This window comes from Labrus bergylta, chromosome 14 (assembly GCF_963930695.1).
Source record: "Labrus bergylta chromosome 14, fLabBer1.1, whole genome shotgun sequence".
NCBI lineage: Eukaryota > Metazoa > Chordata > Actinopteri > Labriformes > Labridae > Labrus > Labrus bergylta.
The window spans coordinates 8,288,795-8,306,989 of NC_089208.1; the positions used below are offsets into that span (position 1 = coordinate 8,288,795).

Below are 18,195 nucleotides of genomic sequence, written 5' to 3' on the forward strand. Positions count from 1 at the left end.
AAATACATTGGACGTGTTTGGTTTCTGAACATTTGGTATGACAAATCAAGCTGTTTGACGGGAGATTTATTGATTAGTCCTTTACAAACAAAAAGTCGGATTTATTGTTTAGGAAAACAATAACTAACTCCAACAACACAACACAAGAGTGAAATAGTGAAAGAACCAGTACACCGTTGAATGAGTATGAGTTACATAGCTCTGTATATATCACCCTGCATGAAGAAGCATTATATTACAATTCACACACAGCTGTTGCAGATTAATTTGTTTCTATCCCCATCAGTTTTGCCTGAAGTAGAGAGCGCTGTGAGGCGGCATGGATTCCCTCTTTTGCTATTGCAGTGTACACAAAATTATCACACACACACACACACACACACACACTGAAACACACACAGACACACACACAGACACACACAATGCACACAGGCTAATCAATTTCCCACAATGCAACCCCACTGGTGACTCGCTACAGTCCTCTTAAATGAAATAGTCACTTTCTCTCTCTCTCTCTCTCTCTCTCTCTCTCTCTCTTCTTTCATTAGCAGCCGCTCTGTGCTGCACTGTGCATTGTAACACAAGCTGCAGGCCAGCAGTGCATGAATATGCATCCTGCTACAGCTATGCCTCAATGCCCGGGCTGAAGAGCTGACTGCACCCTATTAAAGCAATAAGATTGGATTCAGCTGAATAGAGTGAATGAGGAAGACTTGTTACTTTTGTACTTAAAGGCCCCCCCCCCCCCCTTCCCTCCTATTTTTCATTTCCTCTTCTCCCACTACTTCCCCTCAGACTGTGGAGAAGTGGAAAGTCGGGCTCAAGAGACGAGACATGAGGGAATCTTCCGGCCACAGATGAAGCTTAAAAGATAATGAGATCAATATTTCTCTCACAGGCAGCAAACAAAAAGCCAACAGTTGTTTGGTGAAAGAGTCATCTTAGCACAATCATCATTCAGACACTTTGCCCAATAACGACTCAAATTGACATGAAATCAGATGAAGCAAACACGTGTCACTTTCTGTTTATCACCTCTTCATAACTTCAGGCTTCATTTTTCAAACCATAGAGGGAAAGGAGAAAACCACGAGGAGTGATGTTAGAATTTCCAAAGATAGAGATTTTTGATTTGGCAGCTCGGCTGGAAAGTACAAACTGAACTTAATGACGTCATTGTGGTATTTTATCGTGTTGCTTGAACAACCTGTGACTGACACGATACATCTTTTCCCAGCGCTGTCAGTCATCGTCATGCTGGACTTAGAACACTTTATACATAGCTCCTTCATGATTTACAGGGCAAAGCGGCTGCGAAAACAACAGATTGTGTTTGAGTGCAGGGGAGGGGAGCAGAAGATGTAGGAGGGGGAGAAGGAAAGGAGGAAGTAAGAGAGTTAGGGAGCCCACGCTCAATTGTTGACCAGACTTGGGCCCTTCTAGCAAAAGCTGCAATAATTAATGGATATTTTTAAATTGGAAAAAGGATTATTACAGCTTCTTAAATGTGAATATTTTCTTTTTCTAAACATCTCTTTGTAATTAAAGTAAATATCTTAGTATAATGGGCAGAACAAGATATAAAAGGACAAGCACTGATGTTTCATTTAGACCACAGGGGACTGTTTGAAAAGGTCCAAAAGGTGTACAATATGTCCTCTTTAACAGACCAATGGACCAACTTTGCATTTAGCGGTACGCCAATTGCATGGCTTAAAGGTTATCACTGTGAAGCAGTAATCCACTGACCAGGATAACATAAAACATGGATTACAATGAGCGTTAGGGTCAGATATAAGTCTTTATATTAGCCTAAAATCTCTTCAGAGCCATGACAGCAGCAAAGCTCAACCCTTCCCACAAGTATTGCCCCCCAAGGGAATTTGTCAGGTTTTCATTCGCCTGTCCAAATGATCAGCCATAGCCAGCAGCTGAGCTCGTTCCTCGTCTGAAAAAGGTGAGAAAATGTGGACCTGTTTGTCTTTATCCATACCCTGCCTGCTTTCTAGAACTTGGTCCCTCTTGTCTTGCTTCACTGGCCTCCATGCTGCTGACAGGGAGCAGTAGGGAACACACCAGCTAATTACACTGCCATCTGTACACGCACACTGCCACTCTGACTAAATGTTTAGCTGCCACTTGACATGCTCATGTACCCACATACAGTATACGGAGCACAGATGGGAGCTGGTGACTTCACTAATAGGTGTCACTTGGTGGTGGGACTCCTTAGGGCCACACAGAGAGGAGAGGGGGAAAGAGGGGTGCTTTAATTACGTTGAGAATTAGATTTAGATTAGATGAGAGAGCTCTGCTGTTTAGTTTTTCTATTCTGGTAAAAAAGAAGCTCTGAGCATTTCCACCAATCTTTCTGAGTGTCTTAAGATTTGCCCGTCTGGGAGTTTAATGTTGTCTTTTATTACATAAAAATCACACATTTCTTCACTGATTATAATGGGTTATGTAAATGCAATTCCATGAGCTCGAAGAAGCACTTTTAAAAGTCCTTGCTTCTCTGGAAATGTAATGAAATACATTTTAGATATACATAACAAGGGACTGGTAGAATCAAGAAATAAACTTTATCAAAAAGACCTAATTCAAGTTTAAAGTCACAGTCTTAGAGGCCAAATATTTAATTTGTTAGACACAAACGATTACATGACTGAAAAATCAGTTTGATAACCTCTCTCTCTCTCTCTCTCTCTCTCTCTCTCTCTCTCTCTCTCTCTGACTAAATATGAAGGAAGTGACTTTCAGTCAGTGGGTTAAAACTTTCAATAGAAGGCACTGACTTTTTTTTCCCCAATGTGTCATATTAATCCCCTTTTGAGATTTTGATTACCAAATAAATTGAATAGTTTTTGGAAAATTATAAGCACATTTTTAATTTGATTTCAGTAACATGTTTTACAAAAAATGGGATAGTAGCAGAAAAGACCGGAAAAGTTTTGAAATTCTTAAAAAAAAAAAAAAAAACACACACCTGATGGAACAGGTGATACTGCAGCTGTGTTTTTCAACGTTTAAAACGGAATCACAAGATGACGCTTTAAAAGTCAGAGTGAGAATAATTTGAACAGAAGCGTAGCGCCAAAGAAAGATTGCATGTAGTAAAAATAAACATGTTATTGTCAGAAGGTGCATCCAACTTTCCATTTTACTACAATCATCTTGAAATAAGGCTACATGTCCAGTATGTACTCTGGGATTTATAGGCCTGATTAAAAATAGATACAAATCTGAAATCAGCACAACTCTTTGCCAGACTTTAAGGTCAGATTACATCTTTCTGAATTAACAGAATCATTAATATTTCAAACTCCTCGGAGTGTTTTCCCCCGTACAAAAGGTTTTCAGTCTTTGTTCTGTATACGTGAATGTTGTGTTGTTGTTAAGGATTTAATTTTAACAGTGAATCCGATTAAGTCATTATCTGTTGTTAATATGGCAAGAAATTAAACAGTAATGCTTGTATAATGCTTAACTTAGGACATTTTGACTTCAACTACAAAGCTGTCTTGTACTTGCCAGTGTTTATCAAAAACCTTATAATTCTAGGTTCAGGATTAAAAAACTCAAAAAGGCTAATTACATCTCATTCACTCGTTAAAATATCTTAGTTCTTAATGAGGGCTTAACTGACCGTCAGAAACAATGGCATACATAGCCTTGATACAAGATTTGTCCACTTACTCAGATTCCTGTTCTCCTAGTGTACTGCCCTCAAATTAATATTAAAAATCCATATGAGATAAAGACTGTGCCGATATTCCCCACACTCCAAAGACAAACAGAGCAAGCTACGTAACCAGAAAATAATACCTCCCTAAGTACACCCTCTCTTCACCCCTCTGTAGCTATACTTCCTCTGTGACCTCGTTTGTGTTTTGTTGTTGTTCTCTGCCTGTTTTTATTTTATCTATTTTTTCTCTGTCTTGTTTTTTTTGGTCGGATGTTGCAATTGTCTTAACAAAAGGAAAACATGTTAATGCATACTGTAAGCTGTCTTTAAAGTTGATCTTAAATTAAAAAAAACTTTATATACAAATATAATATATATCATTAAGCATCCACAAAAAAAAAGGTGAAAATAAACATTCAGAACTATTAGAAAACCTTGTTCAAAAGCATCTAAATTTGCAGTTTAGGTCATTTGACTGTGTGGGCGTGGCAGCTCACTTTGGTCAATCAAAATTTGCCCTCATGAAACCGTCCGCCTCGTTGCTCCAAGCATCCTGGGATACCTAGTCACGCTAACTGAGCGAGCAGCAAACTTTTGAACGCCTTATTTCCCTTGTTATGTCAAAATCATCCACACGAAGAAAACTGTGACAGACTGTTTGAATAATAAACATGCAGGGAAGCAGGACACCGCTCCATGCGTTAGACGAAGCTCACTGGCAAAGCCCAGAGCTTTCCAGACAGAACTGGTTAACTGGTTTTGGGGGTAATGAGAACAGCATGTGGGAGTGATTTTACATGACTCTGGAACAGCTGACCAAAACACAGCCCACTGTTTCTCCAAATCAACAGCAAGACAAGCAGTCATCCTCAAAGGTGGACGTGTGTAGTCTGGAATGGCATCCACAAGCACGAAGGCTGAACAGTAGGAGGAGGGTAGTTTTGTAGCACCTGATTTGGCGGGACATGTGTGTTTTTATTATTTGTTTGTCATTTATAACACTGCCCACTTATCACCAAACGTCCGAAAAGGTGATAAGAAAAACCTCAAAGAACAGTTAGAAGGTAACCTAGTTGATATTGTGTACTGTACATAAGATCATACATAACTTAGTTGTGGATTTGGGTTTCCAGGGGTTTTAATGAAACTTGTATTCATATTGACAATGTAAACATCCAACATGTGAGAGAGGACTAACACACTTTGAGACTATCGCTAAGGGCCGGGAGCTGTGCTAATTCTGTACAGATACATCAACACTCATAACAATGCTGATATTACATTGTGTACTCAGAGTGCCCGTTTAAGTAACATAATCCAGAGCAAAGAAGACAGACAGGAGGCTGGATCATTTCTGCTAATACACTCAGGCCACTGACACGTGCGCACACACTTACAAACACACTAACTAGCGCACACACATTCTAATTCAGACCACAGTGATTCACAAGTACAAATAGCAAGAGCCTCACAATCCTCCTTTTAAACACTCATTGGCATGTTCAGGAGCAGTTATTACCCACACAGCAGACTCACCAGTTTCTGGAACAGATGTCCCACAGTGACCTTCTCGTCCCACTGCTGGATGTTGGGTAAAAGAGAGTCGTAGAACTCCTTGTGGATCTCAAAGATGTCCTGGATTTTGTAGAAGATGGTCTCTACCTGCTGGATGGTCAGGACGGGCTGGGAGGTTGTGGCCGTGGCTTTCAGAGGACGCATGGGCTGGAGCATCACAGACAGAGAAAACAGTAAGAATCAGCAAACACATAATATGTCCCCTTTAAAGAGTAGAAATTAGGGCATCACACCCAAACTAAATACACATTTGTTCTTTCATTTTCTCAGGTTTTAAACAGTTTATTTAACTTTTTCACTCTTTCCACATCTGTATGTTTGTATTATTTTAACATATATGGCATTTATTGCTGCATGAAGTTTTCTTGCACACAAATGTCAATAAAGTGGGTTGAAGTCTATTTTGAGAGCAGGCTCTGATAATGATTCCAATTTGGGGCAGAAAATTGGCCAATCAGTGGCCTGATTGGGCTGATGCCTGGTCTTGCTACATATATATATGTCACCCAGTGACAAGCATAATATTAGCCTCTCTGCTCTGCAATTGGGTGACTGCGTTCACTGCTGTGCACCCTCCGACCGGTCAGATCACACGCCAACTCAGTTAGTCATAGATGTGCGTAGAGTGGACATGGTGATGGCGGGGGCGGAATTACAGTGAAAACAGAAAAAGCTTTCACGTCATGGAAGCAAAAGTTCTCCCAGGCTGGAGGTGAGTCAGCGTCCCCCTGGCTGCAGGGTTGTCTGATGGATAATCAGACAGGCTGGCTCACTTTTAAAAGCACAGACAATGGCTGCAGAGTCGAACACACAATCAACGCCCCCCCAGAAACCTCTATATGCACTGAGGCTTAAAAGCCCTCATTAGTTTTGACAACAATGCTAAGTGTTAAAGTGACATATAATAAATTCCATCTTTTTTTTTATCTCTTGATGATATTTGTTACAATGCAGGATAGGATCGTGGGATTATGGCGGTAGCCGAAATACAAGTGAGCTAAATAACAGAGCTGTTGGAAATCTCACTTTTCAAGTATTAATAAGCAGCCAATTTACATCTGGAGGTTGAATCTTTAAAAATCTGTGTCTAGTAATGGCCTTGCTGAGAAAGTGTGCATCTTTAAAGAAATGGCTCATTCCAAGCTCAAAATTATGGAGCATCCCCAGGCTCCATAGTCAGGTAAGTCAAATGAAAGCATGATCCAGCCCATCCTACTGTCCTGTTCCACCTGCTTCATCAACATGTTATCTGTTTAAAAACAGTGCTACAACTCACACGCATCACAACCACGGCTGCCAGAATAATTGTTCTCCCAAACAGGACTCAACAACCCGGCACATCACACGCATTTCAGCCTCACACATCCACCAATCATCCACCTCTCTCCCCTTCCCTGAGGATGAAGGTACAGAGCCCTGAGGTGCAGAAGGGCTCGTCTTGATCCCTGCTGCTATAGCCGCCCTACACAAAAAGGCCTCGCTGAACAGGCCAGGGTGGGAACTTTTGATTACTGTTTGACTTGGTTTGTTTTACACACCGTGTTTTGTGTATGGACTGTTCTTTGGTGGGAAATGTCTGTTGAGAAAGGAACGGTGCTGCTTCAGTGTCAAATAAAAAGCCATTCCCATGATGACTTATAAATCATGCAAATTGGCATAATTCCTATAAAATCGTCCAAACAATGTTTGTTCTTGAGTTCAGCCTCGTCAGTGCGTAAATCTTCTGTATTCAACCCGTTGTTTCACTCCTGTATTTAAGGGGTTTCTTTAGGTGGGAGGAGTCATAATAGTCCAGGTGTCTTTTACAAACACAGTCAGGTGATGTCTAATCAAAGCAGCAAATTATCACCACTAACAATTGCCCTATAATGACAGTATTTATCATACTCATTCTCTTTAATATTTCGCACTGACTGACTTCTATGTACTGCATAGTGCTGTTATCTATTGTGTACATGCTTTTCTGTGCTTGTTTCCTGGTCAACCTACTACCTACTTACTCTGTTAGAATTACTCTACTGTGAGCAGTAAAAACTGACTATAAAAATTATATTAGGTATGAACACCAGTATCCCTAGATTTAGTGGTGGCTATCACTACAATGTTAAGCATCAAGACCTGACCATGTTGAAGTACCTTAAAGAATAAACAAATAGTTCAACACATTCTTGTGACATTTGCTAACAAGCCATGCCTCTCCTTTAATTTGTTAGGGTAAAGTAAGACTTGTGGATCCTCTTAGTGCAACAAAGGTAAAAAGTTACTCAGTCATTCTTTCAACGACTGAGGAAGTGGACGAGGACAGGAACAATCTTGGTGAAATTGTAAAGTGACTCTTGGTGTCGTCATTGAGAGCTGACAGAGATGGAGCTGAGGCACAGACCAGGTGTTTGCCTCTGTTACTGCGGTCTGTGTTTGACTTCACACTGGAGGTCACAGTCATGCTATAAATGTTGTTGTGATCAAACAAATGTAGAGCTAGCATTGTGCTTGATGTCAAACTGACAAGGTGCCGGCCAAAGTGGTGTGTGACTGAGGGCGGCAGGATATGACATAGTGGCTTAGCGTGGGGAAGCACGTTCAGTTAGAGTTTCAGGAAACTGCTCGAGGGTGACCCTGCGATCAGCCACACCGTTAACCACTGATGGTGCTCTGAAAGTTGACACAGACCTGCAGCAATACACAATGCAGCAACAACATGCTACATGCATGTGTGTGTGTGTGTGTGTGTGTGTGAGTGTGAGAGAAAGAGAGAGTGTCTCACCAGTAGAAGAGCCTCCAGCTGGTTAATGTATATCTCCTCGCTGGCTAAGAAACCAGACAACACCAGTTTTTTCATCTCCAGTCCTTTCTCTATCTCTCCCTGCAGAAAAACAAACAAACAAATAAAACCAAAATGTTATTACTGATGTATTATACATGTACTTACACATTGCACATACATACACACACACAAAAAATCTCTTTGTTTCCAGGGGTAATTTATTTTCCAGTAAAATGTACTCAAGCTTGTATCCTGCTTGATGCAACTCGAGTCATCACATCAGGTAAACTTGATGAGATTAATAACACCTCCAAAGTGCTTTGGAATGAGAGTTGTTGAGCAGCTGCTTATTAGGAACCTTAGCTCATCTGAAAAAAAAAAAATGACCTGCTTCCTCTGTGGAAAGTCTTACTCCTCTACAGCGTTTCAGGGCAGTTGTGGTATTTTGATGATAGCACAACTTTGAGTCAAAATTCTCACTCATTTGAACTAGAAAATGTGAGTAATGCATCTGCAATCAGTGAGCTAGAAGGGTTAAACTGAGCTGAGATGTATGACAGTGTTTCTGTTTTATTGTACATCAAATTGAATACATTCTTCACAGAATCACAGCATGTACATTGTGCTACAAAGCCATACACGTGCTTATTGTATTATTTATTTTCCAGGTGCTGTATGTGCTAAGATCAGTTGATGGTGATGGTCAGAGAAGTAAAGTTTCATTTTAGAATCAGTTTAAATATAAACATCAAAGAAGTTTTGTGTATCAGTGTGTACAGTCAACCTGTGGAGTACTAAAAAGAATACAAACACATATTTAATAGTGACAGTAAATAATCTGACAATATGAACTCAGTCAGTTGTAGATTAAGAAAAATCACAAAAGAAGAAGTGATGTTGTACTGACTGTCAGCACTGCTGTGACTCAGTTCTGACATTCTGAACAACATCCTGACCGAGTAATTGTATAGAACAGTTATACAACCAGCATGGAGAAGAAAATGAAAACAACCTCCACCAACTCAAACACTCGAGCAAACCCAAACAATCTCCTGCACTCATGCTGCCGTCTATGGTTACCAGCACTCATGGATTGTGTCTTGTCCAGTCAGAGTCTTCGGTCAGACCTAACAGTAGTATAATGTTAAATATCTGAGTGCATTTTGATGTGTGTAAATGTCTATTTAAAACTTGTCTAGAGGAATGAGAAATCATCTATAGCGGCAATTTCTGTTACGTATTTGGGGAAGGAGATTGGTTAAATAAGATCTTTTTTTTTTTTTAATTCATGGAGTGTTTAATTCAGGGGAGGGGAATTAATGTTCCCCGGGCGCCACATGAGACACTGGTGCTCATGTGGAGGGCCGGCATATCTATTTACTTAAAAAGCAGTCAATTGTATGGTTTTGAGGCAATATAAAAACAGGCATGGTGAAAAAACCAACATGATAACACTATTCTGTCAACATTCACGAAAACTATTTTAAAAATGTGCATGTTTTAGTTAAATTTCAAAGACCAACATTAAGTTTACATACAGTAACATAAACAGTAACAAGTTCCATTGCTTTCTTGTTTGTAGTTTAGTGACCTCCTTTTCTGTTTTCCTGCTTTTCTTTTCTGTGCGAGAAATCTAGTCCGTGTTGGGCTTGAACAAATGAAGTCAGGATGAAAGTCTGAAGTGGATATGCGAAGGAAAGCTACATTAAACTGTTTCTGAGTTAATAATGTTGTCATTTATGTTTGAATCTAAACGTGGTCCATGACCTTTGTATTTACAGAAAGTACTGACCACTTCTATTCATGTGAATACAATATTTGCTCAGAATGAATTGGATTGAAATAGTCCACTTTTATATAAAGTATTTAATTAAGTATTTATATAGAGTATGAATAGAATGTGTGACGGATTCAAAAATAATAATAATAACTTTGATTTATATAGCGCCTTTCAAGAAACCTAAGGACCCTTTACAGTAGTACGCACACATGGTATATATACATGTATTTATGTAAATATTTTGGCCAATGAACATTACCATGATGTACATTTTTACATATAGTTTTCTTTTACATTTCTTTCCTTGTTCAAAAGGCAGGTTGATCCGTTTCTCGTCTTCCAGCACCTTTTCATTCTTTCTTTGCATAGGCCTAAGTGAAAATAAATGATGTCGCTACATTTTACTGCTTAAACAGAAAGAAAGAAAAAGAACTGCAGACAGACGATCGTCAGTAAGATTTGTTTAACTCCATCACTGAGAGTCTTTGATTATATATCTAGGTAGATCCAAAAAGGATCAATATCTTCTGAGCCTCTGTATGTGTGGAAAGTGCTCCTCTTGGAGAGAAGAATAGACATCTAGCAGTGGTACTGACTTAAAGTGCTCTGCAAGCAGTGTATCAGACTGTAGGTCAATGAGTTGTAACAGCATGTAAAAGATTAATATGTTGTTACACATTCAAGCTTTTATAGTGTGTCAATCTTCATTACAAGAAAGTAAAGGAACTGTGTATATATATCCTCCAAACACCCTGATTTACCCGATTCCTTCTACACTCCTTTAATCATCAAGCTGTTGATGGTGAGATGATGATAATCATTGCTTAATATATCTAAAATTAAGACCTGCTGCATGATTCACACTTTGCTGTCAGTTATAAAAAATCCAGAGTATAGTTAATGTCATCTTAACAAGTTTTAGTCAGGTCGCTGTATTTATAATTAAAAATGTGTTGACCAACTCAATTGAAATGTGTTAAAATAAATCATATATATAAAAAGAATATACAGCAGCAGCTTATGTAACCCATCTAGACTTTCCAGCTGTCAGTCACTCTCTCTGTGTTTAGACACACACACATCCTAACACACAGGTCAAAGGCAATAAACGGATGAGCTTCAGTCAAAGACACATCTGAGTGTCACTAAGTTTATGTACGTACATGGGAGGCCAAAGTCCAAGTGTGTGAAAGGAGTGGGAGATTAATTATTAACACAGACAGATCTTTACAATGATATCAGCACAGCAGCTCTGCCTGATAAGAGAAGGAAGGAGCTGTGATGTCATAGTTTAACCCGATCAACACGGAGTCTCACACTGATTTTAGCCCTCAAGACTGAAGGCAAACTTTATTACCAGGTTCAGTACACTCAACCTGTGCTTTCTTCATTACAAAAGTATTACTGTAAAATCATAAAGATATTTACGTCCGACATACGTAACAAGCAGTATTTTAAAAAGGTCTCTACAGTGAGAAACAAGAAATATTTATGAGGCAAAAAACTTTTTTTAAGTCATGTCTTACAATTCACACACATGGTTACAGTGTCGGTGCTTTATCTGCTGTTCATTGGTGGAAACTGTTTACAACTCAATTACAGCAGAAGAACAACCATGGTTTGTTCAGTATTTGTTCTTTGTCAATGATTTGTTTTCTACATCATGTCTGCAGCAATGAACAGCATGTGTAGGCTAATCAGGGTTCGAGCCTCAGAGTCATTTTTAATCACTCTATTCCCTTTAAAGAGTCTGAAAGATCATTTCTATAAAGCTCAGGACAAATGCAGCTCCAGCAATGACTCATACTCTTCGGTTATTCTTTGATATGCAACCATGCTACAGCTCGATGTATATTTTAAGCTTCAAAAAGAACATGTCATCACTAAATATATCTGCTTCAGCGACAGCGTATAGGCTTTTCATTATACGCTGATATGAAAACGTTTAAAGAAAAATAGGGAGGTGAAAACAAAACTTTGTGTAATTCAGAATGTTGTTGCTCAAACTCCATAGTTTATAACTCTCTAAGCACCGTCAGTAACACGTGTAAAAGAGCATCAAACTGAGGAGACGAGAGTCAACACTAAAAAATGGTTGACAGTGTATGACAACGATTGATCTGTTTTTAAAATGTCCAATATTGGCTGCCAAATCGGTATCAGTCTAAAAAAGAAAAACATATCAGTTCAAATCTTTGTTATTGCTGCTTCTAACAAGGTATTCATGCTTAAAGATGCCTAACGTTGCCATCCCCCTTGACTTAATGGCACACAGAAATGCATTTTAATGTCAGTCAACATGTTTGTTGGTGACGTGTCAAGTTCACTCCTTCAGTGACAAGACAGGAAAGGAAGGAAAAAAAAAACGATTTCTTCCACCAGTGGGAACATTTTTCCCTTTGCTCTACAAAGAGCTACTGTGTGGCGAGAGGGCAAGATGAGAAATACATGAGCGGTGAAAGCATTTTTCCATGGCAACCTGCTCCAGTGTGTGCACTTCTCAGTTAGACTATACACACACAGAGAAACCCTGTGTGTTCTTATTCTGCGTCATGAAGGAGATATGAAGATATTAAGAGTGACGGGCAACAGCACAGAGCAGGCCTGCTTTCTGTCAATACATCTACTGGGAGCACGGACACACACACACACAGACAGACACACACACACACACACACACACACACACACAGAGAGAGAGAGAGAGAAGTGACCATTACAAACAGAAAGCAGCTGGGTTTAAAAAGCACCAGAGTATTGAAACATGTGCTTTTGAGTAGCTGCCTCATCATCAGGCCATACTGAGAGACCAATGGCTGTCACACAATCTCACACACACACACACACACACACACACACACGCGCGCGCACACACACACACGTGCGCACACGCTTGCAGCACAGATGGCTCTTAGGCACATGTAGCAGCACATAATGCCGCCACATTGAACCAAGACAACAAAAAAACCTTACACTCTGCAAGATTTCAAGCCTTGTAAAAGAGTTAGAGTCCTTTGCGTACGTGTGTGTGTGTGTGTGTGTGTGTGTGTGTGTGTGTGTGTGTGTGTGTGTGTGTGTGTGTGTGTGTGTGTGTGTGTGTGTGTGTGTGTGTGTGTGTGTGTGTGTGTGTGTGTGGAGTCCCCTGCATCCAACTGTCCTGCTGTCCTGTCTCACCTTGAACTGTCTGTGTATGGGAGTGATGGGATCCAGCTCCCCATCTCCATATTCAAACACCTCCTCCTCCTCCTCCTCCTCCTCCTCCTCCAGCACCCTGTCCAAGTAGCACAGCACCTCCTCCTCTTCCTCCTCCATGCTTCTTGCTTTCTTTCTTTACTCCTTCTTCTTGCCTCCTCCTCTCCCCTTTCTGCCTGAGATTCCCGTCTTCAGGGCCTGCCGGGACACATCAGTGTTTTCCCCTTCAGAGCACGTCGTCTGGACACCGAGAGAGAAAGAGAGAGGACGCCGCCTACACCAACCCCACCCCCTTCCTCTGCCGGGCTTCCTGGTGTGTATGCGTGTGCTCCATTTGTGTGTGTGTGTGTGTGTGTGTGTGTGTCTACTGCTCCACCTCGGTCGATGAGGTCTGCCCTCCCTCTACACCCGCCCCTCCCCTCACAACAAACGCTATCCAGCCACTTCCTTGATGGCTACAGAGGCCGTTTCTGTGTGAGCTTCACTGGGAGAGTCACTTTGCGGCTTTTCTTCACTTCTTTCTTCCGTGTCTTCAGCCACTTCCTCAAACACACACTTATTTTCTCTCTTTCTTCAGTGCAGCAGAGTCCTTTTTTTTTTTCTTCACTCCTCTGTCTTCTCTCCGTCCATTGTGTCTTTATTGATCTGCTGAGGGGCTTAGATGTGGAGCAGAGAGCAGCTAATGTGCTGCTAGCGTCGCTGATTCTCATTACAGGTCACATAGTTCACCGGGTAACAGCACTTTAGCGCACACAGCACATAAGGTTCAATTATCTCATTTATTTTTGAAAGTGTTTAAATAAGAAATGCGCGCACCAGGACGAGCTGTTAGAAAAATAAACAACTGAGAATACCATAAAAGGAATGGAAAAAATAAAAAATAAATGTCATTCTCAAAAATAATTATTTAAATCTGATTTTGGATGCACTTGTCACAACCTCTCATCTTGCCCCTGATTCTTAGATGCTGCTTTACAGGAAGTGATACCCACAACTGAAATATCAACTAACTCCTGGGCGGTTGATATTGAATTTTTTTTTCTCATGTTTTCTCATTTCTGCAGGCTAATCTGGAAAAAATCAAGGCTAGTTTAACAGTTTACTCACCTTATCTATACAACAGTATATTACACAGGTCAGCTTTATTTATAAGGTATGAGACATTAAAGAGTGTTTGGTAACTAATGGAGTGTTTGGTCAATTTATGCTTGTGGCATTAGGGGGAAAAGTTCATACGAAAGAGGACAAAGTAAAAACAAATTAAAAGAGAGTGGAAAAAATGTTTAGATGAATAAAAAAAAAATAGAAAAGTAATACATAACATGCAGAAAATCAGTCAAATGGTATTTGTTAAATTGACTTGAGCTTGAGCACTTTTCTCGTCTTCGGACTACTTTTTGCAGCTTTTACAGGTCACACCTACCCATTCACACACTGATGGCAAAGTGACCATCATAAGTAACTCATCCCATTCATACACATTCATACTCTGCTGACGAAGCAGCGGGAGCGACTTTGGGTTAAGTGTCTTTCCCAAGGACAAATCGGAAATGTGGCTGCAGGAGCTGGGGATCAAAACCCCCAACCTTCTTTTTGAGAGACGGCTGACTCTATACAACTGAGCCACAGCCACCCCAGTAAAGTCTATTACAGCAAAACTAAAAAGACTTTAAAAAGAAGTAAAAACATCAGAGAAGGGGAAAAAAAAATCCTGGGAGATCAACAGGGAAAAGATCATTTTAACAATCAGAAGTAGATATAAAAGAATAAATTAAACCCTTGTGTTTGTCCTTCCACAAACTCCTCTGGCTGGATGTGTGCATGTTGGCATGGATGTGTCAGCGTTGGATCGCTGCTGTCAGCAGATGAAAGGCCTGTGCAAGCTCAGCGGAAAGAAAGGCCGACTTAACAAGACGGTGAGGAGAGGAGGACTGCAGTGACTCCACAAACAATCTCTTCTCTTCTTACACCATCAACTCCTCTGACACAATTTCTTACTGAAGTGTCAAAAGTGACACAGTGATTGCAGACAACTGCATCACAGAAAAAAAGAATTATCATAATCTGTAAGTATATGGGGGTGGGGGTAGTTCGGTCAGTGGGGAATGGGGTTGGGAACTGGAGGGTCACCGGTTCAAAAATTGGTCTGGTAGCTGGAGAGGTGCCAGTTCACTGCCGAGGTGCCCTTGAGCGAGGCACAGAAGCACTCGCTGTGAGCAGCCCCCCTTCACTCTGGCATCTCTCCATTAGTTCATAGGATCCTGTTTGTGCATGTGTGTCGCATGTTCAACTACAGAGTGTAAAATAGACTTTCCCCTTGCAGGATTAATAAAGTACATCTCCTTATTCAAACTAACATGCATGCAGTAATGGCTTCTTGGGGGTGGGAAGCTTACAGGTTTAAACTTTAAACTGATGAAGCTGTGTGGTTAAACCAACTTTTAAATTTTTGTTGAAAATGTAGAATTGCTCTAACTGAAAAACCTCTCTGTCTTTTACCAGATTATTTTACTTTTAGGCAAGAAGTTCCAAAGATTATCTTAATCTGAAACTGACTGGGCAGTGAGCACATGCACTTCTTCAATTCTTTTAAATAGTTAACTAAAATGTTTCCATTTGTTTCAAATGTCCTTTTTTCCCCAACTTGCCACTAGATGGAGACACATTCCCATCTACATGGGCCAACCCCTGCACGGTGATTCACAATGAATAAAACAGAACAATGATGTTAATAATTCATAAATCACCATCATTATAAGAAGGTCAATGATAAAGGCCAATATGTATTTACAATATCACCATTACGCAGTGATAACAGAGCAGCTTGGAAGAGAGATTTAAAGAGAAATACAAGCTGGAGAGAGTAGGCAGGTTTAACGGGCAAAGAAAGCAACTTGGATTCTGAATGTAAAAGGGTATGTGAGACACAAAATGTGTCAGTGAGCAGGCCTTTCTAAGACTCTGCTAAATGCATAAAAGTAGATTCCTCCAAAGCTGTGAACGTGTAAATCATCAGAGGTCTGAGTCAACCTTATGATTGCGATTTTACTCATTCAGGCTCTTCCATACTGCATATCAAAGCTGCTCTTAGGTAAAAACGCTACTAGCGTCTTTTTTTCTCTCTCTCTCTTTGTCTGTGTGTGTCATGCAGGGTCGGTTCAGGTCAGGGTCAACATGACTCCCGCTCGGCCTCCCAGGGAAGCTGAAGCACCAGCTTACCCAAACAGAGGTCACACAAGACTACAGAAGTCACATTTATACAAACACATGCACACATACACAGCCGCAAGGAATTAAAAGAGCTCTGCTTCCCTGCTAAATACTGACACACGGAGGATAAATGACACAGAAAAACGCAGCAAACAACATTCAGAAAACATTAGGACTTTAGTAATGGTGGTACTTTATCTGAAATTAATGTGAACGCAAGAGTCCATTAGAATCTGCCTTTCAAACTGTCTGGTGCCTGGAATGAATTAACTGGCAAAGTCATCAGAAAACAGTAAGTGATTTGAGTTTCTTACTTCCCTAGTAAACAGAGACAATGTGAATAAACACACACAGAAAATGGTGCTATCTACCGATTGTTAAACTTAGTAATGCACAGCTGGTGTACACTCATGAAAGAAAATACCCCAAAACACTACTGGAGAGATCATTGGCTGAACAAATCCTTACTGCAATTATAACTTTAAAAACATGAAAGTTTAAATGAGTAAATAAGTTCAGGAATGTGTTCTGCCTTCCCACTCAAAGCAGCTGATTGGTCCCGGTGGCGTCAAACCCCATCTGGGTCAGCAGTCATTTCCTGCTGCTGTGATGAATGCACCACCCGCAGTGTGCTGCAGGCACTCGGCTATTCGGTCTAATTGCTGACAATTACACAGGGTCAGGACACGGCGGCTAACTCTGGGAAGAAACAATCAGCAGCCCAGAAAAGACCTGAAGACTGTCGGTACAGATGGAGCCTGAAGTGGAGTCAACCCAGGTGAAAGTCCTGCTGCTAATAACACAAGGAATCTGAGGCTGATGATAACATGTCACATCTGCTTCATCACTCTCCTGACACATTGTCAGTGTGTTTATCATTACTGATGGTTGATGGCTGGAACACAGGAGGAAAGACTACAGCAACAAATGTGTCATTATTGGAAGTTTTACACCCTAAATATATTTGGAACTTGGAGCTGCTCGCGCTTAATCGTGCGTAATTACGGTGCGTTCAATTTTATAACTCCTTCTGTGAACGTGAGTGGAGAGGGATAGGACGCGTGTCGCTTGAAGAGAGCGGCGCCTTCAGAATAGCGGAGGTGTCGCCAAACAGTAGTTGCAACAATGAGTCAGTGACTCGATTTGTAAACCTTAGAAAAATGAACTGCAAACTATTTGACAAACCTTTTCGTATCATCTTGATTTTTTTAAAGCAAAAACATTCAAACCGACGTGGTTTCTTAAGTGTAAGGGATCGCTGCGTTTCTTTATTTACAAAAGTAGAAGAAGAGTCCTTCGGTTTGGAATGTTTTAGAAATGTTTAGAAAACATGGATTTATGGACTAATCATTTAAGTTGTCAGTAGATTAATCTACAAGAAGAAATGATCACGAGCACGCCTTACATTACACCGACAAATGAATCCAACATTTGGTGACCGGTTTGCTGACGTGTAGAAATGCAGTGTTGTATCTCAAAGATTGCTTTGAGAGAATTTCGCTGTCACTAACATACTAGCTGCAGAGCAAGAACACACAAGCTTTCTACTGGACTTGCCTGAAGGAGAACTCATCACTCATCTGGTGAACGATGACAGCCTGAAACATCAGGTCTGTGATTTATGTTTCCAGCTCTCTCATCGCCATCTGTTCTTCCATTGTGTGACAGTGTGAAGTTGTGTATGGAGATTCAAGCGTCAAGGACTGCTACTGACTTTCTCATTCCTTTGTACTGTGTGTGTGTGTGTGTGTGTGTGTGTGTGTGTCCGTCTTTACCCCTGCCAGCAGGCCCTCGGGTGGTGTGGGGGAGACCGTCTCTCCGTCGGGCCCTTGAGGCGCGCACAGCTGAGGGGACATGGTGGGCGACTCGTCTATATAGGGCAGCGTCTCGGAGCCGTCCTGAGACTTGCCGTCTTCAGCTCCGTCGCCCTCGTAGCCATCTGTATTGTAGTTAAAGTCTGCAGGATAGAGAGGCAGAGAGAGAGAGAGAG

At 40.8% G+C, this 18,195-nt stretch overlaps 1 protein-coding gene across 4 annotated transcripts in view; it reads right to left on the reverse strand.

The window, feature by feature from the left end:
* abr (ABR activator of RhoGEF and GTPase) overlaps positions 1–18,195 on the reverse strand; it is a 138,682-nt gene that overhangs the window by 67,512 nt on the left and 52,975 nt on the right. For 3 of the 4 annotated variants that reach the window (XM_020653784.3, XM_020653785.3, XM_020653786.3), the window contains exons 2-4: positions 17,981–18,162; positions 8,025–8,123; positions 5,222–5,407 (exon numbers count right to left, since the gene is read on the reverse strand). In XM_020653784.3, the coding sequence (XP_020509440.1) occupies positions 5,222–5,407; positions 8,025–8,123; positions 17,981–18,162 (467 nt within the window). Of the gene's footprint in view, positions 1–5,221; positions 5,408–8,024; positions 8,124–12,977; positions 13,316–17,980; positions 18,163–18,195 lie in introns of those variants that run through there. The other variant, XM_029281166.2, reaches the window with a different exon arrangement.